Source organism: Berghia stephanieae, chromosome 3 (genome assembly GCF_034508935.2).
Source record: "Berghia stephanieae isolate SIO BIC M18660-M18661 chromosome 3, UCSD_Bste_1.3, whole genome shotgun sequence".
Classification (NCBI taxonomy): domain Eukaryota; kingdom Metazoa; phylum Mollusca; class Gastropoda; order Nudibranchia; family Aeolidiidae; genus Berghia; species Berghia stephanieae.
In genome coordinates this window covers 31,225,090-31,250,165 of record NC_088362.1, presented here as the reverse complement: position 1 = coordinate 31,250,165, position 25,076 = coordinate 31,225,090, and the positions used below count along the sequence as shown (strand labels likewise).

The following is a 25,076-nucleotide window of genomic DNA, read 5'->3' as shown; positions in this document are numbered from 1 at the left end:
AAAACAAACAAGAAACAAAAACAAAGCAAACAAACAAAATAAAAACCCCAACAAAATTGGGTCTTACAAAAGACTTGTATCGGTAAGATTAAACATTTGAATATGCGTTTCGAGATTCCTTCTATTTCTCATTTGCAGCCAATGTTAATGGCAAATGATAGATTATATTGTTGTTCACCCTCACTACTTCTTAAATAAAAACTCCAGGGCAATTTGTTGAGGATACTGTATCCTCTGGTATTGTTTTCGAGGCCCCAGTGGTTAATGTATGTAAACAGTTGTATAGGACACTTTATAAATGCCCAAATTTTATTGTATTTAATGTTTTCAAAGAATTATAGAATTTAGAAAATGTTGAAATAAAAAACAATAGATATGGTATCCAATGAGAGCCAAAAAACAAAACAAAAAACAAAACAACAATAACAAAAATGACAAAATTCTGACACACCTGCAGCAGCAGCACTGCTAATTCTGACGCTGGTCTTGCTTGGTACATATGGCAAGTATGAGGGTAAAGGAAATAGGGCCTTGGCTTCAATTGAATATAGGAACTCTCCAATGTTTTCATTACGGAAAATGACAGAACACTGGCGCTCTTCAACGCTGAAGGGTAGGAAATCCACCTCCACTTCTGCAGTCCCATTAGCTTCAAGTTTGACAGATTTCATTGGAGAATGGAATGCTTGTAGGTATGGGAGTTGAGCTGTTTGATAGGAAAGGAATGAAATCTGATAAATAATTGGTCAATATCTTTGGGAAAAGATATAGTTGCTGAAAATCAGCAGTTGCCATCTATGATGAATAAAATGCCATAATAGGACCTGCCATGCATATTATTCTACTACAGTGGAATCTGCATAAAGCCAACACGCTCAAAGTCAAGTTCTGCTTAAGGTCAACACCTCTTGTTGGTCTTTGCTGGTCTTTTTCTGTTCTCTATCTTGTGTGTTCCATTGAGAATGGATAAAGTTAACCCTGCTTAAAGTTAACCAATTTTTCTCTTCTTTATGTAGTGTGGATAATGGACAAAGCCAACCCTGCTTAAAGTTAACCAATTTTTCTGGTCCAGCAGTGTTGACTTTATCAGGATTCCATTGTATTCTAAAATCTAGAGGTGCCTAAATGAGTCAATAAAATGTATAGTAAAGTGAAGGGAACATATTTCCTTTTCATATTTACCTGAAGAAGGCCAAAGGCTGTAACGTTGTTTACTTTGTTTTGTATCTTTTATAAGAGTCATTTTCACTCCCTTTATTTTTATTACACACTGTATTCTACTAGCTCCTTCCAGAGCATCATTTTTGTTGTTTATCTAAAATTTTGTCTCATTTCCATTTTATAAATAAGATTCAATGTTACATACATGTTGCCCCCATCAGGTCGTCCTTCTAAGCTATTAGCCCCATGCAGCCAGAGTATATCCTTGTTTCGACAGCATGAAATGAACAATAGCAATTGCTTGCTACCTTTGGATAGGATCTAGTCTATTGCAAAGTAGTTTCTGCTAGATCTAACAGACTCTGCTACCTAACCAATCACTGCTGGGTGGGCAGAAGGGCTCAGAAAAAAAATAATCTTGACTTCACCAGGACCGACCCTTGTCTCTTTTCGTGTGAGGAGACTACCCTACCGACTGAGTTATCGGGGACCCCCCCCCCCCCCTCCTCTCCCCCTCCCCTCCCCATTATAAAAAAAAAACAAATTAAAACTGAGCTTTTATATAGCGCAATATCCACTAAACATGCTCAAAGCGCTTTACAGGGGGTCCCTGGCCATCAGCAACACTTAACATGTAGGACGTGACATAACGCCCGTTAGGCGATATTACAATTTTTTTTCGGACAGAGACAACGCTGTAAACAGTCAAGTACTCATTTTACACCTGAATACAGTAAGAGAATGTGAGTAAAAAGTCTTTTCCAAGGACTCAACTATGCTACCACATTATCTCACTTGTTTGTAGTCTTTCATTCATCCTGTTTTGTTGATAAAGGGGAAACCTGAAACGTCCATTTTATCTGTTTTCGTATATTAAATTGAAGCTTGCATTCAATTTTACATTGTTATTGTTATTTATTTCTTTGAGCTTCCAGTAGCAACATTAACATTAAGAAAAATAAGAAACTTACAAGTCTTGACATTTGCCTCTTGTTGTTCCAATATCCTGTTCATGGGGATTATTTCTGGTGGGGAATCAGGTCTCTTCTTGCCGTTGTCTATCTTAGAACGAACCCTCTTTGCCTTTGGAGAGAGAATTAAAAATTCCATGAAATGTTACCGTACATTATTTGTGTACAATGCAACAGAGTAAATACAATCTTTGATTTAGGGGATTAACGAGGTTCACTACTCTTTTCCGAACATATCAGTAACATTAACAATATCTTTTAATTAAAGAGGCAAGGATAAATATTGATTTATACATTGCCACGTTCCCATCAAATTCTGGTGGCGAATAAGCTTCTTTTCTTCATTATCTTTCAGAAATACAATTATTACTCGTACAAAAAGAGGGTTTATAAAGCCGGTAAATAAAAAAGTGGTTTTTCATAGCCATTATGCTTATGAAGTCGGAGTTTATACCAATTCCTATAACAGTCAATAAAATTTCTTGCTATCCATTGAATAGGACAATAGTCTGCTGCAAAGTATTTTCCACAATCAGGATGGGGGGGGGGGGGGGGGGGGGAGGGGCGATGTATAAAAAAATACATCTCGACTGCACCCAGGACCCATGTTGGTCCCATTGTGTGAGAAGCAAGTGCTCTACCAACTGAGCAATACCAGGACCCTGGATAAAAATAGTTTAAGTATTAGGGTTTTTAAAAAATCCAATACATTTCCCTACCTTCCTCATATTTGATTTGACCATTGAAGAACTAGTAGATATATCCATAGACTTTGTGTTGGATTCGATGAGAACAATTCTGAAGTCTCCCGCTTCATTGAATGGATTCGTCACTTCCAGCATTACTCTTTCCAGCTCATAGCATGGAGACTCCACCTTCACTGTGTTCTAAAACAAGACAAAATATAAATATAAATCTGAAGTGCATTAACCCTATGCTTTGGTGATAAAAACGATTAATCTTCTTCTTTTTCTTCTTCGTTCCCTCTAATATTGTTTTCATGTTTTAATGTCTATTTTGTGAAGAAACGCCTTTGTCTTCCTCAGCTATGTCAAGGGCCCATACAGTTGGGTCTGCAGGTGTGGTACTAGACCAAAAGTCAAATTAAAGGTATTAAGCTTCTGAGCAATATTGAGACTTTAAATAAAGATGCCCTACAAACGTTATCTTTTATTTAGAGCAATATATACTAAACGTGCTAAAAGCACTTTTCAAAGGGTCCCTGACCAACAGCAACACTTAAAAAGTAGAACAAGACATGATGCCTTTTAGGCGATAATATATTTTTTTCAGACAGAGACAATACCGTTAACAGTACAGTCAGGTACTCATTTTACACCTAGTACAGTGAGATAATGTGAGTAAGGAGCCTTTACCAAGGACTCAACCAAGCACCGAGTAAGGCTCAAGCTCTCAGTAGATACATTCTTAGCTTTCCTTGAAATTTTTCATGTAGCAAATACATTTTCTTGACAGCACATTTACCTCCTGTATAACTAAGGCAGATTACGTTTCTGTGTCAAATAGTAGTACACTAATATACAGAATTTTATAGTAATGGACGGAAGCACTGAATTTCCTCTGATAAAGAGGAATGATTCAGTGGAAAGCAGAATGGAAGGAGTCTCTGCATAGGTCATCAATGATACTTTTGCCATTTGACTCTTCCCTCTGAAGTGCATAATCTTTATGCTTTGGTGATAAAAACAATTAATCAAATTAAGATACTAGAGATATGACAACCAACCTACTGCTATCAGCGTTTGAGCAAGATTGAGACCTTTAAATAAAGATGCCCTACCAACTTCAGCTTTTATACAGCGCAACATCCACTAAACATACTCAAAGCGCTTTGATGAATGTGTTGTCAAGAGAATGTATTTGCTACAAGCAAACTTTCTAGGAGGGCTAAGAGTGCATCTTCTAAGAGCTTTAACGAACAGTTTCATAACAAATATTGTATCAATACTGCAACAATATATCATATTGTAGCTAATACATATTGTCAACTAGACTGAAAATCTAATATTTTAGTGGAAAATAAATATGGTAAAGTCAAACGTTTCACAAACTGTCTTAAGTATTAAAATAGAGTTCAATTCGACTGCACAACAATTCTTATTCAAAATGATAATTGAGATGAATAAGCTCATTATGTAGAAATGGATAACTAATATTTTATATTTTAGATGATTTCAGTCTGCGCCAATACCAAAATTACGCATCACTCACTGTCAACATTAGATTTTAATCATTGGAAACTTGGCACAAATAATATTAAGATGGAAATAATAATAATAATAATAATAATAATAATAATAATAATAATAATAATAATAATAATAATAATAATAATAATAATAATAATAATAATAATAAAAGAAGAAGAAGAAGAAGAAGAAGAAGAAGAAGAAGAAGAAGAAACCCAATAATAATAATAAATAATAATAATAATAATAATAATAATAATAATAATAATAATAATAATAATAATAATAATAATAATAATAATAATAATAATAATAATATAATAATAATAATAATAATAATAATATAATAATAATAATAATAATAATAATAATAATAATAATAATAATAATAATAATATAATATAATAATAATAATAATAATAATAATAATAATAATAATAATAATAATAATAATAATAATAATAATAATAATAATAATAATAATGATGATGGTGAAGTTTATTGAAAGGATATTGTCCTAATTGTCACAGTAACTGTTTCATTGTTACATAAATGGACATTGGATCCTTACACACGAGTTCAAATGGCAATGATTTGTTAAATATCGTGGTGGTTAGTAGACAGGAGAAAGAACACACTTTGGGTTATGAAATGGTTTGTGGTTGAAATGTCCAATAAAGATAAATATAACCGGCATTTTATGTGTTTCAAACTCATTTTCATAAGGAAACTGGAAACGTGGAACGTTCAAGTGCACCAACACACTAAACACATACATACAATCTCTCTCTCTCTCTCTCTCTCTCTCTCTCTCTCTCTCTCTCTCTCTCTCTCTCTGTGGATAAGTTATAACAGATCTCCAAAGGAATGAAGTACTGGGGATATTGTAATGAGATCCTTTTTTTTTTGTCCTTACAAATTTCATCTAATTTTCAAACAATCCATGAATAATAATTTGCAGCAGGCAGATGGTTAGCCCAATAAAAAAAATAGAAATGACTTTCCATTCATTGGTGGTTTTTTAAAGAGAGAGATAGATAGATAGATAGATAAAGAGAGAAGAGAGGGAGGGAGAGAGAGAGAGAGAGAGAGAGAGAGAGAGAGAGAGAGAGAGAGAGAGAGAGAGAGTATAAAATGTGTGTAAATTCTGTTAAATCATTGAATATGTATCTGATTAAATCTCTGAATAAATGTGCTTTAAAAACTGGTATGTAGCCAATTGAAAATTGTGTGAGACGAATGATGAGAAAGTTTTAGGGTTAACTATTTTTATAATATCAAACAATTAATTTATCCTTTTTCTATTTAGATGACAAAGGCAACCTCGCCTCACATATATCCATACTAGTTGTCTATTAAATAAACTGACCGCACCATCAATCTCGTAAAAAAAAAATTTTTAATTTATGAAACGGGATTTCAACAAAAGCAAATTTTTTAAAGTCGACCATTCCATAGAGTTTCTAAAATCTTTGATAATACAAATTGTAGGACTCACTGAAATTTGGTCTGCCATAAACATGTTACTCATGTCTTGTGGTTAATAGAGAACAAAAGTGTGATGTCAAAAAAACTGGTTCCAATCTCATTTGAAGTGTAAAATTATCTTCCCGGGGACTGGATAAATAAATTTTGTGTAATTGATCTTCTGGTTTCAGAGTGATAGCATCTTACTTTCTAGTCTAAACATATGCTCAGCGTTAATAAAAATCATCCATCCTCGCTCTTTTACATCCCATAATCCTAATAATTTGCCTATGTATCCTGCTACTAAAATAGTTATGCCAATATTCAATATGTAACCTATTCATTATTCGTCGTCCAAATGACTGGTTACATACAAACTTCCATGGATTTTGGAACTGGAAGAGTAGAAGGCGTACCATACGACTTTCGTGCCATATTGAAATCAACCGTTATCTTAAGGAAATTAGAAAATGACTGCAAGAAGTGACATGGTTATGAAAGAGTTAAGAAAAGGGAAGGTGCATCATACACAAATTCAAACTGAGTGAGGAGGCTGTTAAGATGAATTATAAATATGAAGCCACGGCAAACCTATATTACCTGGTCTACACCTTTCTTCTGTATCATCAAGATAAAATAACAAAAAAATGTTATTTACTTATGTTATGACTACTGTCTAAAATATATACAATGTAAAGAGATTATAAGTAACTGTAAATATATTAGCATATTTATAACGTCTATATTAAGACATAGAGATAAAATATAAATGTTGTTATCTCGGTTTTAATGATATAAATATATTTTTAAAAAGACAAAGAAAGATAAAGTCAAATAATTAACATTTTCATCATGTGAAATATAATAAATGTTTTTAAAAATCCAATAATTTAAATTTCTTTTCATTGATTTCTTGTGGAAATTTTTCATTTTGATCTTACTGGAAAAAAATAATCCAGATAACCAAGAAATCAGACGCACTTCAGCTTAAAAATAAAAATAAGATGCCAAGCTAAAATCCAGATCTTTTTAAAACTAGTGCATTGTCCAATCCTATAATATAATCATAACTGTCCTTTCATATCATATAATGTCTAAATTAAAAAAAAGTATTTCAAAAGTGGAATTTAAGTATGTATAAACTTACGAGTAAAATTATGGGTCATACAGTTATGCTCAAAAAATCTTTTGGGAAAGTGAAGAAACTTATAGAGAAAAAGTAAAGGCAAAAGATAAACTGAATTACTCGTTTGTCATTTAGCTAAATAAAAAACAAACCAGAACAAACCTTTGGTCTGATGTTGTCAATCTCTGTCACAAGGTTAAAGGTCAGGGTGTTGCCAGTTGCTGCCCCTTGTCTTTTTCCAACTAATACCAACACAGCATGGGCAGGTCGTAGCAAACGGCTCTTGAACTCCACAGATAACGGCAATGTGGATTTTGGTGGGACAGTGATGAGACTTCCTTTGGGAACAATAAAGTCCCTGGCATCGTGACCAGCTATGAATACGTTGTAGACGAGGTTCTTTGGGCTCGTATTTGTCACCTTCACCTGCAGAATTTAATATTTTAAAAATTACATAGATGGATTTGCTTAGGTATGCTGCTCTAGGCCACATCAATGCCCACTTCCACCGCTATTCTAGAGCATTGATATTGCGCAAAATCCACTAAATGTGCTCAAAACACTTTACAAGGGACCCATAGCCAACAGCAACACCTAACATGCAGGACGAGACAGGACACCCTTAAGATGATATTACATTTTTTTTTTCTGACAGAGACAATGCTGTTAACGGCCAGGTACTCATTTTACACCAAAGTATGGCGAGAGACTAAACTATGTGCCTCTCTGATCCAAAGGCAAGAGTCATTCCACTAGACCACATATCTGCAAATAGTCTAATCATTATTATCATTCTTTGAGCTTTTGAGCTTTTATATAGCGCAATATACACTAAAAGTGCTCAAAGCGCTTTACAGGGGGCCCTGGCCAACAGCAACATTTAACATGTAGGACAGGACATGACGCTGTTAGGCGATATTACAATTTTTTTCGGACAGAAACAATGCTGTTGACGGCCAGGTACTCATTTTACACCTGAGTACGGTGAGAGAATGTGAGTAAAGAGTCTTTTCCAAGGGCTCAACTATGCACTGAGCGAGGCTCGAACCCAGGACCTTCCGATCCAAAATCAAGTGTCATACCACAAGACCACATAGGAGCACACATCATTTCTATTTATGCTCGTGTTTGCAGTTGGCTGAGATGGATCTTGAGTTTATAACGTTCTTTTTCTTGCCAATTTTCTTTTGTATCGGAACAATAAACAACCGGTTTTGTTTGTTTTTAAGGGTTTTACGGCGCTTGCAACACATTTAGGTTATATCAGTGCCAGTAAAAAGGAAAAAAATGGAATAGTAAAAAGTTCTAGAATTACAATTAAAATACCCAAGAGAAAGTAAAACAAAGGGGAACTGGGAACAAATAGGGATCAGATGTAGAATCCAAGAACATACCATTAATGTACTTTGAGATCACCTATAAGTATAAATGTCATCCGGACACAAGCACAAGATTCAACAAAGAGGAATACACTCAAATGCTTACATTATACATTCAAAATAACATATAATAATGCATAAAAGAGAGATGACTTACAAGGAAAAAAATATCATCTCCCAAAACAATAACTATACATTTGACTGTTTCCCTCCCAGCCAGGAATCCGGCCAGGGCCAGGACATAACCAAGTAATCTCATTCCAAGACAAAGACAGAAAGCATGTTGGAAAACAGATATAGGGGGATAGGAGACATAGTAAGTACCTCCCTGCCCAATATGGAAGGTCAGGAACCCCACCCAGAACCTTTTTTGTCAGAGATCTCTGCCAACCGAGACCTTTGAATAAGTTTGTTTCTAAAGTGAGAGACAAACCAAGACTTTACTTTTGATAAAGAAAAACCAAAAACAAACCAATACAATAACTATAAGGAACTTTCACAAAACAAAAAATAAGATTAAACCCTTGGTTTTTAATTTAAAAGAAAAAAAAGAGAAAAAAAAGTTGTCCTTCAGAGCCATATTGGTCCATGGAGTTGGAGTTTATCCCAGTTTTTATAGCGTTGAACCGGCAATAGCAATTGCTTGCTAGCCTTTGGATAGGACTCTAGTCTATTGCAAAGTACCTTCTGCCAGATCTAACAGACCCAGCTACCCAATTACTGTTGGGTGGGATCAGAAAAATAACTCGACTGCACCCGGGATTGATCTCAGTCCCTTTGCATGTGAAGCGAGTGCTCTAACAACTGAGCTATCTAAACCCCCATTTAAAAAAAGTTAATCTAAATATTATTACTGCTGATTTAAAAAAAAAGGATGGTCCCCATCTCTGAGTTATTCAATTCCATTCATTTTTTTACCTGTCTGGTGACGCTGGCGTGTAGACTACCAGTAAATTCCATGGTCGATCTAGGAATGTACTGGGGTAGTCGTTGGTACAAGTGTACACCCAGGAGAAGCAAAGGAATGGGGTTTGGATCTGTTATGTCTATAGCCTGTGATTTGTGAACAACAGAAAGGTGAGCAGTGATCACATTTACCATTCATGAATTGGAGTGAAGTGATTGAAAAAACAACAAAAACAAATAACAAAAAAAAAAAAAAACAATGAAAACAAAACAAAAACAAACAAAAAAAAAAGCAAAGAGAAACAAATGTTAAAAAACATTTAAAAACCAAAACAAAGGAAAAAACACCCCAAAAAATATTATTATAGAAGGTTCAATGTCAAACTATATATGGACAAGGAACACTTTGGGATTAAATTGATGGGCACTTAATTGCAGGTCTGATAACCCGAATTGTTAAAGGACTCATTATTGTAATGGAAATACTCTCAAGCCAACGAATAACATTGTCCATTACAACAATGTTAAATCAAGCCCCTAATTGCGTTCGGCTATCAGACCTCTGCAAAATGTGCACTTAGGCTTAAACTCTTCCATCAGAAAGCAAAAAAATCATTTTTTTGTTGCCTGAAAAAGGCTTAACTTAGCCTAAAACTTTCTTTAAAAAAAATAAAAATCATTTTGTTCTTTCTTGAATTTTTTACGGTTAACATTTTTGTTCAATTATTTTATAGCTCTCATCTTCAGGAAATTCGTGATTACATCGAATGATATTTTACTGTGACAAGTGAATTTAAAAAATGATTTTCTAAAGTAAATTTAGTCGATGTTATCTTAATTTTCTTTCTAAGGGAAAAAAAATCAAATATTGTGACTCGCCAACACTCCTTTATATTATAAAAATGTTTTTCTGAATACATTTCATTCTTTTGTCGTCAATGCTTGTGTGTGTATTTGTGTGTTTGTGTGTGTGAATGTATATATGTGTGTTTGTAAATATTTCTTTAGAAGAATAAGGGGGATGGTGGATGGGTGGGGAGAGTAATAGTTAAAGGCTGAGTGAAAGATGTGATATTATTCGTTGGAAAATCACTTTTCAAGATGAAAGAATATAGATATCACAAAGAAACTAACCAAATGTAATTTAAAAAAAAAAAAGAAAAGAAAAGAAAAAAAAAAGCAAAAAAAAAAGAAAAAAAAAGCAACTGGGTTGTAATCATAGAGACCTTCTGCATTCATTACAATTTAACATAATGTACAGTGGAATCCAGATAAATTCAACACAGCCAAACCAGAAAGATTAGCGGAGTTTATCCATTATCGGTGGAACATGTTTAAATAAAGAACAAAAATTGTGACAAACTAGAGATGTTGACTTTAAGCAGAAGTTGACTTTAAGAGTGTTGAATTTAAAGCGGATTCCACTGTCTATTGTTTACACATAATGTATACACTAAATCTACCATTGCAAAAATAAAGGGTATAGATCAAATGCATATCTTGTTTAAATACTCTATATATACAGAGTGATTTATCATTTCTTTCTTTTTATTTCTTTCCTATGATCTTGAAAAATAAATAACACCAGCCACTTACAAAGAAACTACAATGATAGATAATCTTCACATTTTAATTATTCAATTCTATATAAAATTTTACAAAGCTATATGGAAAAAAAATATGAAAACTAAAAAGCAGTGAAAAAAAAATGTGATCAGACATAATAAAGTGAATTCAGTGAAAACCAAACGATGAAACTCTACCTGTATGTCGTAATCAATTCCTGCATAACGCATAGCATTGACAACTTTGAGGGCATTGTGTAGACATTGCTCAGCGGTTGTTGGGTGAGTGTACATTCCCTCAAGATGACTCTTAATCTATGTGTGAAAGTAAAACGAAGAAGAGTTCCAAAGGAGTCAACTAATGAGCTATCTAACATTACTTATGATCATTTTAGAAATTAAGAAATAGGCATTCTAACCATTTAGGAGTTGAATAATGAACATTCTAACTTTGCTTGTAATATTTTGATTTTAAAGTTTCATCTTACTTATAAATATTCTATTTTCTTTTAATGCAAAAAAAAAAAAAAAGGTATTGTAAAGCAAATGCACATGTATTCAAAATTTATCAATGCATCGAGTGTAATTATTTGAAAACAAAGTTTCCTATTTTATTTTTAAAAAAACAAAGTATTTAACATTTACACCCATCAAAAAAAAAAAATAAAATAATAATTTCAAATGCTTTATAACAAAAATGCTACACACTGTGCAATACAAAATCCTGACTTTTCTGTCTTGACTCATCTTTGAGCCATTCTATTATTTATCGACTAACAATAATAGTATCTTCCTAAAAAAACACACACACATGCCCTGTATTAACAATAATAGTATCTTCCTAAAGATTAGAGAAGATAGATTGAAATGGTTCGGACATGTAAAGAGACGAGAGAGGGAGTACGTAGGAAGGAAAGAATTGGACTTCCAATTAGCGGGAAAGAGGAAAAAGGGACGACCTAAGACTAGATGATGGGATAAGGTAAAGGATAATATGAAAAAACTGGGCCTGGAGGAAGATGATGTGCTGAACCGAGATGCATGGAGATGTGGCATTCATTATGGCAACCCTGCACACTGTGTGATAAGCTGAAAGAAGAAGAAGAAGTATCTTCCTAAAGAAAACCCAAGAAAAACACATACACGCCCTGTATTATATCAAAAACCAAAATAAAGACCAGCATAACAATTTAAATCGTTCTATAAAAACAAACTCACCAAGAAAGGCATGTGAGCTCCGAGCAGGGCTGCCAGTACCAGACCATCCATTAAATCATAGTCAAAGTTTACAATCCATCGAGACGGAGGAATTCCACCTTTGCAGCATCAAATGGAAAATAGAAATTAATTGGGTCAAAATAGTTCAGGAAATCTCAATGATCTACTCCTATTTCAAGATTCATAAATCCATATAAATTGTTTATGGTGTATCTATCTTAAACACTGTCAGATGTATTGACAAAAAATCACTTTCCACTGGAAAAATTCAAACGGTAGGAGATCAATTGATTCATCAATAGATTGGCTTATTTGTTCATTGGGTGACAGCATAATTACGACACGTTGTTTGAAAATAAATTAATAATAATCAATAAATGAATAAACTTTATTCATTCATTAGGTAATTGGTTTTACAATCATGAATGAATAAATAAATGATATAAAACTTATATTCACAAAATTTATAAAGCGATATAGTAAATGAAATAAAAATAAAAGTAATAGTAAAAGTGCATCTATAATATATGCAAAATATATGATATTTATATATGTATATATATATATATATGTATATATATATATATATATATATATATATATATATATATATATATATATATATATATATATATATATATATATATATATATATTGTACAATGCTTAACATATGTTAATAAGTAAAGTAGATATAGTGTCATATTGAGCATAACCTCAAAACATTGTATTTCTCATAATTTGAACCTTAAATTAACCTTTGACATCTACTTTACTCAGCCATAATACAATTTCATTGAGGAAGATCACACTTGATTTGCTCACCTTTGGGACAATCCTTCCAGATCTTGCTTCTATAGTTCTCATAGTGATGATTCATCCAGGCCAGGAGAATACGTTCACCTACGCTGTAGATGTTGCTGGAAAGAGGATCGTTGTTCACTGTAGGCATATGGACGTCTTGTCTGCCATTGTTCAAAGACTTGAGGGTCTTGGGAGTCACTTTGGCGAGGATGAGAACCTGTCACATGAATAATAATAATATAATAATAATAATAATAATAATAATAATAATAATAATAATAATAATAATAATGATGATGATGATGATGATGATGATGATGATGATGATGATGAGATGATGATGATGATAATAATAATATATAATAATAATAATAATAGTAATAGTAATAATAATAATATTAATAATAAAACTAATAATAATAATAATAATAATAATAATAATAATAATAATAATAATAATAATAGTATATAATAGTGTACAACACATTTAGGTCATATCAACGCCCGTAAAAAGGAAGAAAATGGGATAGTAAAAAGTTCTAAAATTACAATTAAAGTACCCAATAAAAAGTAAGAGAAAGGGGAATTGGTTCAAATAGGGAACAGATGTAGATTCCAAGAGCACACTATGAGTGTATTTAGTTTGAGATCACCTAAATGTCTAATCCTGACATAAGCACAGGATCCCACTAAGAGGAACACACTCAAATGTGTACAAATCATATATATGTAAAACAATTATAATACAAAGCATAATAGAGAGATGATTTACAAGAAAAAAAATACCATCTCCCAAAACTCTAGCTATACATTTGACTGTTTCCCTCCCAGCTAGGGTATCCAGCCAGGGCCAGGACAAAACCAAGTAATCTCATTCCAAGACAAAGACTTTCTGGATGTTGGAAAACATACAGATGTAGGGAGATAGAAGACACAGTAAGTGCCTCCCTGCCCACTATGGGAGGTATTAGAAAGAGCAGAAATGAGGATAGTGAGTGACGAAGTTAAAAAAAAAATGAATCAGATAATGACTGTGTGACAGAACTGATGAAGACTAAAGAGGGAAAAAAAAGAAAACTACCTTGCGACGTATTGTTGAAAGAGACAGAAATGGTGCAGGTTGGGCAAATTGGAACCAGGCGAGGAACACAGCCATTTACACGGTAGAATGGAAACAGCAGATTGAGATCTTAAGTGCCATCTGGCATGAAGAAGATAAATCTCTATGTGCGGCTATGTGGTCTTGTGGTATGACACTCGCTTTCGAATTGGAAGGTCCTGGGTTCAAGCCTCGCTTGGCGCATAGTTGAGTCCTTGGAAAAGGCTCTTTACTCACATTATCTCACTGTACTATGGCCGTTAAACAGATTGTCTCTGTCCAAAAAAATTGTAATAGTCCCTAACAGGTGTCATGTCTCGTGCTACATGTTAAGTGCTACTGTTGAGCAGGATATTGCGCTATATAAAAGCTCAATTTTTAAGATAAATCTCTGTACCTTGAGTATTTGCAGTGCTGTGTCAGTCCACATTCTCTTTGATATCGCTTCGAAGACTTCTTCCTCCACGTCCTCATCAATCCTGATCTTTTCTGCATCCTTGGCCTGACCCTGCTGAATGAGCTCAATCTTGACACTACGCTGCAGCTGTCGCCACAGGACAAAATCCCCTGGAGCCATCAGGTACTCTGGCTGAATGGCTGCTACACAAGCACCCTGACACCTGAGAAACATCAAAACAACGTCATGAGAGCACATTGTTGATTTTTGGACAAAAATACGAGACAATATAGGCAATCTGGGAACTGAATCGCAGACCTGTTTTCTGCATTAATATACTGGTTATCAATTTAATTTTCACCATCTATATCATTCCGACATAATAATAACAATAATAGTAATAATAATAATAATAATAATAATAATAATAAATAATAATAATAATAATAATAATAATAAATAATGGTAACAATCATAATAATAATATAAATAATAATAATAATAATAATAATAATAATAATAATAATGAATAATAATATAATAATAATATAATAAAAATAATAATAATAATAATAATAATAATAACAATAATAATAATAATAACAACAACAACAACAACAACAACAACAACAAAAAACAATAATAATAATAATAATAATAATAATAATAATAATAAATAATAATAATAATAATAATAATAATAATAATAATTTGAGGTAATGGGTAACATTTTGAGAGTGGATCAACTTCTTTGCAAATGAGAACCACATTTAGTAGACACTAACGGATATTGTAATATTGATACTAAGCTGCTAGAAGCTGTGGACTGTAAAAAAAAGATACACAAAAATGAATATAACAGCTTCAAAAAAGAACAAAATACCAAACACGGAACATTTCGGGCTCAAACCCTTCTTCAGCCAACAACAAAAAACAGTAAAGACATAAATACATTACTTAATTCCAGATAGACAACAGAGATATCTCTGGCCTAGTGGTATGACACTCGCTTTCGGATTGGAAGGTCCTGGGTTTGAGGCTCGCTTGGAGCATAGTTGAGTCCTTGGAAAAGGCTCTTAACTCACATTCTCTCACAGTAGTCAGGTGTAAAATGAGTACCTGGCGTTACAGCATTGTCTGTCCCAAAAACAATGTATTTGTCTAACAGGCATCATGTCCCATCCTGCATGTTAAGTGTTGCTGTTGGCCAGGGAGGGTCCCTTTGAGAGCGTTTAGTGGATATTGATATATATGTAAAAGCTCATATCTTTAATTCATTCTGAGACAAAAATCCTTTAGGGTTACCTCAGGAAAGTGAGTAGGGTGCAGTGCTGCCAATATATCTGCTTCACTCTTTCCACGGGATCAGCTGGCAGAGGAGAGTTGATTGGAATTCCTGGAACTGAACGTCCACTTAGATAGTTGATCATGTCGTAAATAGTCTTGGCTAACTTGTTGAAACTTCCTTTTCCTGTCGGCTTGTTTCCCCTCAAGTTGGCTTTGCTTTCTTTCTCATCCTTTTTCTTGGCTGGCTCGGCCGCTGTCTTCTTACTTATTGCACTGAAAAAAAAACCCCAAAAAACACAGACTTAACTCACTCAACCCTAACACCGACTTTATCTGTAGTTTACCCGGGTTATGTTTACCCAAAATTATAGGCGTAGTCTCAAAGCTAATGTTTTTCATTTTTACATGTAAATGTTAGTGGAATAAAACTATCTATGTACATGCTCATTTCCAATACATTTTTTTCCAGTTTTGAAAAGTAGCTAAATTCTCTAGGATTGAGTGAGTTAACTCTCTCCTTACTGACCATTTCATGGATTTTCCTCAAAACGTATTTAGCACACAACATAATATAGAAATTTTAAAACTCTAACCAAAAAGGGATTAGAACATGCCATACATAATTTGTTTAGTTCTTATAACTATAACATAAAATTTCTTCAAATTTTGTGACGTACAAAAGACATCTCAATGAGAAAAATGATGGTTTCATCATAAGGAATGTGACGATTATCCTATGGCTTGTAAGGAGAGAGTTAAAGTATCAGAGGTGAGCGGTCCTTTTGAGCTAAAAGGCCTATAATATAGCTAGAGTACATTTTTAGTTCTGTTGTGTTAAACGACAGTGATGTTTATTCATTGAACAAAAGTCGAATATACAGCTTCAAAAAAGAACAAAATACAAAACACAGAATGTTTTGGGGTCAAAACCCTTCTTCTGCTGGCAAAAAAATTGGCCCTTGTTCCATTAAATGTTAATCTAAAAATATAAATAAAAAAAAAAACAATAAAAAATTTGAAAGTTGAAAGTTGACTTTATCCATTATCAATGAAACACACTTAGATAAATAACAAAAAAAAAATCTCAGATCAACAGGAGGTGTTGCGTTAAAGCACAAATTGATTTTAAAGCATTAATTGATTAATGCAGATTCCACTGTATGGTATAAAATATAGAATTAAAAGACAAAGCACCCACACTCTCAATGTCTCTGGAATCAAAATAGGGTAAGGACCTCCAGGCCACCCCTGGGATGAGAACCACCTCTGGGCTGCCAGCAAGACCTCCATGTGAAACATGCCCTCCTCCGAGTCTTCATCGGGGAAAATGGCCGACCCGGCAGACCTGGCCGCGTTCTCAAATGCTTTGTGGCCGATGAAATCGGAGCCTGTTGGTGGTTTGTTCATGGCACCATCTCTTGGTCCCGGGCTGCTTGAGGCTGATGAATCTGTTACAAAGTTCAAAATGAAGTATATTTTAGGCCTCTGCCCAATAAAAAATGAGCTTTTATATAGCACAATATTCACTAAACGTGCTAAAAGCACTTTACAAGGGGTCCCTGACCAATAGCAACGCATAACATGTAGAATGAGAGATGATGCCTGCTAGGAGATATTACAATTTTTTTCGGACAGAGACAACGCTGTTAACAGCCAGGTACTCATTTTAAACCCGAGTATGGTGAGAGATTGTGAGTAAAGAGTCTTTTCCAAAGACTCAACTATGCGCCGAGAGAGGCTCGAACTCAGGACCTTCCAATCCGAAAGCGAGTGTCATACTCATACCATTAGACAACATAGCCGCACTACTATAAAGCAAAGGTGAACCACCACCACCCTTAATCTTGTATTGTCCAGTTGGTTCAGTCGCCAAACATTAAATTATAAGTGAAAACAATAAGAGATAAAATACAACCACCCACACTCTCAATATCTCAAAATAGGGTAAGGACCTTCAGGCCACCTCTGGGATGAAAACCACCTCTGAACATAATAAGACTTATGCATTATTATTTTCTTTTTGGAGGACTGGAGGGCAGTTTGATTAACTATATTCTCCATCCCACTTTTATGTGCACACGTTTACAGATCTGATACCGGAAGGCAATGATGGGCTTGTTTCAACATTGTTGTAGTGATGAAGTCTATTTTGCCTTGCTTTAAGGGTGTACAACAATAAAACATAACGGTTTGGTTTTTCAGACTTGTACATGTGGTCCAATTAATTCTTTAGATTTATTAAATATAATGTTGCAAAAAATTATTTTCAGACAGATTCAAAGTAAAAAAAATTGAGCTTTTATAAAGCGCAATATCCACTAAAAGTGCTCAAAGCACTTTATAAGGAGTCCCTGGACAACAGCAACACTTAACATTTAGGACGGGACATGACACCTGTTAGGTGATAATACAATTTTTTTTCGGACAGAGACGATGCTGTTACGGCCAGGTACTCATTTTACGCCTGAGGACGGTGAGAGAAAGTGAGTAAAGAGCCTTTTCCAAGGACTCAACTATGCGCAAAGCGAGGCTTGAACCCAGGACCTTCCGATCCGAAAGCGAGTGTCATACCACTAGACCACATAACCACACAGATAATGTGTTTGATACACTTAACACATAAAACTTTTTAAAAACCCAACAAACCTGTCATAGACGTAGAGCTCTCATAACTGGAGGATGAAATCTGGAAGTTGGAAGAGGTGGCGCTGGTGCTTGGTCGACTGATGTGGGTTGGCGAGGTGCAGGGTACAAAAACAGCCTCACCAGTTCCGCTGCCACCAGACCCAGAGCTTCCTTGACCTTTAGCCTTGGGAATCTTACGACCCTTAGGTGATGATCCCTGAAGATATAAGCGAATACCAAGGTTGTGAATGACAGAGATTTTTTTAAAAAAATTAATTAATTCTAACATGTTCCTTTATATAATCTTATCCACCTCGTCTTAATATCAGCCATGGACTTCAACAATATCAGAGACACGACATCAAACAGACACAGGAATAGAGATTCCTATGCGCATAAATCAAGAAGGCTACTGAGGCTGCAAAGTTGGTTGACTATGCCAGCGAACAGCTTTAAGTCAGCCAGCCAGTCAGCAATAATGATGTTTCTGAATTATTTTTTTTCCTTTGGAAATCAGACGATCAAAACTTAATTTTTTTACCGTAGCTCCTCTAATCATGGAAAAGGCTCTTTACTCACATTCTCTCACCGTACTCAGGTGTAAAATAAGTACCTGGCCGTCAACAGTGTTGTCTCTGTCCCAAAAAATTGTAATATCGCCTAACAGGCGTCATGTCCGGTCCTACATGTTAAGTGTTGCTGTTGGCCAAGGACCCCTTGTAAAGCGCTTTGAGCACGTTTAGTGGATATATAAATGCTCTATATCATAATAGATTATAAATGCCATACCTGTTCACAGACAATTTGATGATCTCCTCTGTGGAGAGCAAGGAATGGGTAACAAGTAAGCAGACAGTTGTCAGCCGTTGCCGTCACTTGAAGAGTGAAGCTGGAAATTAGAAGAAAAAAAAACAGCAGCATGATATATAATGATTTTTTTTGTCTTTAATTTACAAGTAAAAACAACATGATACATTAATGATTTTTTGTCTGTATTGTACAAGGGGGCAAAGTGACCGAGTGGTTAAGGCATTGCTCTGTGATCTGGAAAGTCCCGGGTGTGAGCCCTGCTTGAGGTACTTTCGTTTTTTTTCTTGGGCAAGATTATTAACCCCCAATTTGCTCACTTGGTCAACATGGGTGATTCCTGTTGACATCAGACATCTCGTTTGATGAATTATATATATTCCTTCATGGATGTCTAGGCAATGGGATATTATGGTACTGTTGCAAAAGGGCATATTTATTTATTTATTTTTTTTTTTTTTTTTAGTATGGTAAAAACATAAAAGATTAGAAATGAAAATAAAATAGAATTTCCTTTACTCCATCCTTTGCAGGTATTTGTTTTTTGAGTATGAATTAGTAATATCCAATAAGTCGGTAGGTCACATATAAAATAAGAACTGCTGATATAACGATTTTTAGAGCTGATAGCTCAGTTGGTAGAGTACTCGTTCCACATGAAAAGGGACCAAATTCAATCCCGGGAGAAGTTGCTATTTTTTTTTATCTGACCCCTCCAGTGAATGGATAGCTGGGTCTATAAAATCTGATGGAAGGGTAGCAAAGGCTATCAGCAATTGCTGTTGTCCATTTCACACCATAGAATCCGGGATAAACTCTGGTGACAACATGGGCCTCATGGCTCTGAAGGACAACTGGCAGGAATTTTTGTTTTTCAGAGTATAGATAGTTCGAAGTTGACGTCACTCAGGTCTTTGTTATTGCTTTTTGCCATATGCGTTTATGAGTAGTAAACTGTATTAACCAGACTATAAACATTCATGGTTACTCACAGTTTTGTGTTGGTCCATTATACTTTCAGATGGCAAGGTTGTGAGCTTCTTAGCCAAGTGCATACTATCTATATAACTTAGTAACACCAGATAAAGCCAGCGGGTCACATTTATTTATAACAACTGTTGATATAATGACTTTTGGTGTTAATGAAAAATAAAAATGAAAAGATAAATAAAGAAAAGAAACTAATCATTCCCATTTTCAAAATTCAAAATATTTTTTATGTTAATAAAAAATCAATCAGCTATGATGTGAAAAAAAAAAATTAATTAAAAATTCTATCCATTTTATTTTCCATACCTGTTTTCCAACTCATCTGTGAAAATAATAGGCTGGGAGAAAGAAACAGGTCGGGGACTGGAGAAAGTCACTTTACATGGCAAGGCACAGGGGTCAACTTGGGCTTCCGTGCCATTGCAAGGCTTAATCTCTGTAGATAGAGTTACAGTAAGAAAGTTTTCAATATTGATTTTAATATTCTAATATTGATTGAAGTAGCCTATAAAAAACCCAACTACTAAGGCTGTTTTGTTTGTTTGTTTGTTTGTTGCTTTAGGTCTCTTCCAACACAATTGAGGTTATATGAGAGACCGCTGAAACAAAAAAACAAGCAATCTAACAAAAAAAGTACAAATGTAAATCAAAATCATAACCTAAAGATATCATAAGCTAAATTATAAATAACCAAGAACAAACAGGCAGAAGATTTACAGGAAAAAAAATATCCCCTGTCAGAAATACAATCACAAACCAAAGAAGCAGGATAGGCTAGTAAAGAGAAGAAGAAACGACATCACTATCGGATCGTACACCCATGCGAACATCATAGGTATATGATTCAAGGGTGATGCTCCCATCCAACCACCCGCTACTAAGGCTGTAAACTTCAAGCTTCGAGCACCAACATTGACATTACCCTGTAAACTGAGTGCATTCAATTTGCACTCCGGTCCGTTTTACCCTCAATTTGACCTATCCTCTCAGTCTGTCTCTTGTTTTATCATAACAAAGTGAGTGCAACTCACATGTACAGGAATTGAATGTGAACGTTTTATCTGAGAATTAAATTTTTTTTCAATTTCCTACCAACAAAGTGAAACAACACACAGAGTTTCTTCGTTATTGATTTAAGAACACCTTTGGATGTTCAGTTCTCAGGAAATAAATGTTTGAATAAAAATATAAACGTTTTAGGTTATACATAGTTTTGTTTGCTGGTATGTTTCGTGTGTTTGTTGTGAGTAAATTACAGAAATGTATAGCGTCTATGACACATGAATTATTAATGAACAGGAGAGGAAATAGAATTCACTCAGTTTACAGCCTAGGAAGATAGAAGCTGTGGATTATAAAAAAAAGTATTCAAGAAAAATGACTATAACAGCTAAAAAGAAAAATAATAACAAAATACTAAACACCGACCGTTTCTGTTCAAAACCCTGATGATGATGATGATGATGATGATGATGATGATGATTATTATTATTATTACTATTATTATTATTATTATTATTATTATTATTATTATTATTAGTATTTTATTATTATTATTATTATTATTATTATTATTATTATTATTATTATTATTATTATTATTATTATTATTATTGTTATGATTTTGATGATGATTATTATGATTATGATGATGATGGTGATGATGATGCTGATGATAATGGTGATGATTTTGATGATGAAGACGAAGAAAAAGATGATGATTAAAATGATTTTGTCCAAATTAAAACAGAAATGATTAATTTGAAGAAACCTGAACAATGAAACCAAAAATCAACACAACAAAATCTGTATAAAATGATGATACCCAAATAGTGTACTATCAATCCTGTCCCCGCCCCTGAAGTGAGCAAAGACGCCCATTTGTACACAGACCTTCCTGCAATCGGGGATTTTAGTTTTGTATTAACTTCCATTAGAATATATATATATATATATATATACTTGACTTAGATGCCTTTCGCGTCTCGACCGAAAGATCGGGTCGCCTTGGCTGTTTCCAGTATTTCCTGTGTGAGGTGTCTCCAATATTGCCGGTCCTCTGCTAGGGTTCTCAGATTTTCAAGGTCCCCTGCCGTTATGAGACTAATGCTTTGTCCAAGTGTTGTGAGGTTTTTGTTTATGATCACGGGGAGTGTTGTGATCGGTCTTCCTCTGAAAAGGTTCCCGTGTTTTTGGAAGTATCCCGACATGGCTTGGTTTGCTGGTATGTTTTTGTCCCTGCGTAGTATGTGACCGAAAAGTTGCCATCGTTGTTGTAAAATGTCAAGGGAGATTGGTCTTTCTTTTGTGATCTTATAGAGTGATTCATTTGAGATCTTTTTGGGTATTTGATGTCCAGTACCCTTCTTAGCTGTGTGCGATGGAAGGCATCCAGATGTTCTTCTTCGGATTTTGTCAACGCCCAAGTGCCGCAGTTATACAGAAGTACCGGTTTTACAAGAGCATGGTACAGTTTCAGTTTGGTTTTTCTCTTTATTTTGTCACCTCTAATCCATACATTGGTGAGTTTACTGAGTGCGGCGTTTGATAGCTGTTTTCTTCTTTGTACATCCTCGGTGTCTCCAATTAGTGAGCCGACTTTCTTTGTTCTTTTCCATTCCTCTTTGTTCCTCGATATTGTTGTAAATTCGGTTTTATTGGCATTGACTTGGAGGTTATATTTCATGAGGGTATTTTGTATGATGTCTATATTTGCTGGTGTTGATCCAATAAAATCGACATCATCTGCATAGGCGATTTCTCTAGGGATTGCGTTCTCAATATGAGTCGTTGGTTTTGGAATGACTTTTCGAACTTCTTTCAGAGCGTGTTCTAAGTATATTGTGAACAGAATCGGGCTCAGACTATCTCCTTGGGGGGTCCCGATGTTACTTTCGAACTGCGTCTGTTTTGTGGCCCCGTATATCCTTGGTTGTATCTTTGTGTTGCTGAGGAGAAATCGGATTATTCGGAGCTCGTCTTCGTCTACTATTTCTGTTAATATCTCCAAAAGTTTTCCTCTGTCGATCGTATCAAAGGCTGCGGACATATCGATTCCGGATATTGTTATGGATATGTTTTCTTTGAGTGCCTTTGCTGCCAACCATTTATGTGTCCATACAACGTCCGATGTGCTTCGGTCTTGGCGAAACCCGCTTTGGCTATGTGATAGATAATTTTCTATTTTCGGTCTAATTCTGTTGAGGACAATAGTTGACAGTGTTTTTCTTATGGTATTCAGTAATGTTATTGGGCGCAGGTTGTTTACGGGTCCTTTCGTTTTTCCTGGTTTTTGTATTGTAATTAGGACACCGCTGTTTATGTCCCAGTCTTTGTGTGTTGAGAATGTTTTGTTCATTATGTTTGCAATGCTCAGATCCAGGGAGAGGGTACCGCATTTCAGCAATTCAGCGGGAATTTCATCTTCGCCTGGGGATCTGTTATTGTTTAGGCACTTTATGCTATTTCTAACTTCAGTTGTTGTGATGCGGTTGTTTAGGTCTCTAGGGTTTCCTGAGAAGGGCGATATTTGTGAGACTTGTTTGTGAAATTTCTGCTGGAAGTGGTCAGTTACAATGTCAAGGATATCGTTGGGATTTGTTGTCTGTTTGCCAAATTTATCCTGTAGTTTTGGGTTCTCGAATGGTTTTCGGTTCAGAGATTTCGTCGCTTTGAACATAGACGATGCGTTATTTTTGGACTTTTCTATGTCTTCCACTTTTTTGTCTAATTCCTCGTTTCTGTGTTTTATTGTAAGTGATCGAATTGAATGCAGTATTTGTTTCGTTCCGTTTTCAGGTTTATTATTTCTTCCGAGTCTTTCGTGTTTTGTATCCTGATCCTAAGTTCTTTTTGTTGCCGCGATAGATCGTTAATAGCGATGTTAGGCGTTCGATTTGGTTTGTTCTTAGTTGTATTAATAGAGCCTGCACTTTCTTCCCCGCATATTTCATTGCCGCTTGCGTCTCTTTCCATTCATTGTTTGGATTGCTGTTTTGCTTTATTTTCCATAGACTTGAGTTAAGTTCATATTGGTAATGAATGCGACATTCTCGCTCATTTACTATTTTTGCCGTGTTTATTTTGACTGCCGTTTTACCTTTCTGTCTTCGTTGTCTGTACACATTTATGTTGAAATTCGTTTTTACAAGTTTGTGATCGGATGTTAGCAGTGTACCACCGTATGATCGCGAGTTGGTTGAGTAGTGTTTATGGCGGTGTCGACATATGATATAGTCTATTTGGTTGTGTATTGTTATCATTTTGTCTTGGGTTTGGTCTTTCCTTTGTCCTACCCATGTTGTCTGGTGTCTTGATGGGTGGTTGAAAGCACTGTTTGTTATGAAAAGTTTTCTCTGTTCATAGAACTGGACTATTTTTTCTCCGTTATCGTTACGTTTTCCTTTTGAGTATGATCCTAAACATAGTGTGTCACTGTCGAGACGTTTTCCTACTTTGGCATTAAAATCTCCAGCAATTATTAATATTGATTTGTTTCCTATTTTGTTCAGTGTATCGTCTAGGTCTTTGTAAAATTTATCAGTTTCCTCTGGGTATTGTTTTGCGCGTTGACTTGTTGGTGCGTAAACATTTACGATTGAGATAGTGAACGTCTTCTTACCGTGATCGTCTTTGTTATCGTTATTCTGGTTCCTTGAATTGATCTTACACTTAAGCTCAAGAACACATATTCTGTCCGAAACATTCCATTCGTCACTAGTCAAATCCCTGCAGTTTTTATTTATGAGAAATCCACATCCATAGTGAGGTGAACTGGAAGCAAAGCACAGCAGTCTGTGACCATTTATTGTTTGGTCGACGCCATCTTGGATCTTCGTCTCTTGTAAACACAACACATCGATTTTATAACTTTCTAAATCTTGACACAGTTGTTCCTTTCGAATGTTACTTTTAATAGATCTTAAGTTAAAAGTTCCAATATTAAGATTAGTCCACATCAGGTAAAAATTAAAGATTCCACACAGTGAATAAATGGAAACATAAGACTATCCACTGAGCCGAAGCTCAATGTCAACAGGTGTCAGCCATGTATATATATATATAT

The 25,076-nt window shown here is 34.7% G+C and overlaps 1 protein-coding gene across 6 annotated transcripts in view; it reads right to left on the bottom strand.

Moving 5' to 3' along the window:
* LOC144967526 (cilia- and flagella-associated protein 47-like) overlaps nt 1-25,076 on the bottom strand; it is an 86,881-nt gene that overhangs the window by 27,007 nt on the left and 34,798 nt on the right. For 4 of the 6 annotated variants that reach the window (XM_078904905.1, XM_078904907.1, XM_078904902.1 and 1 more), the window contains 15 exons: nt 20,318-20,447; nt 19,004-19,103; nt 18,236-18,431; nt 16,788-17,037; nt 15,608-15,862; nt 14,303-14,525; nt 12,828-13,023; nt 12,004-12,101; nt 10,984-11,100; nt 9,233-9,367; nt 7,098-7,361; nt 6,410-6,427; nt 2,852-3,019; nt 2,133-2,244; nt 452-706 (listed from right to left, as the gene is read on the bottom strand). In XM_078904905.1, the coding sequence (XP_078761031.1) occupies nt 452-706; nt 2,133-2,244; nt 2,852-3,019; nt 6,410-6,427; nt 7,098-7,361; nt 9,233-9,367; nt 10,984-11,100; nt 12,004-12,101; nt 12,828-13,023; nt 14,303-14,525; nt 15,608-15,862; nt 16,788-17,037; nt 18,236-18,431; nt 19,004-19,103; nt 20,318-20,447 (2,517 nt within the window). The remainder of the gene's footprint in view (nt 1-451; nt 707-2,132; nt 2,245-2,851; nt 3,020-6,409; nt 6,428-7,097; nt 7,362-9,232; nt 9,368-10,983; nt 11,101-12,003; nt 12,102-12,827; nt 13,024-14,302; nt 14,526-15,607; nt 15,863-16,787; nt 17,038-18,235; nt 18,432-19,003; nt 19,104-20,317; nt 20,448-25,076) is intronic. The other 2 variants (XM_078904904.1, XM_078904906.1) reach the window with 1 other exon arrangement.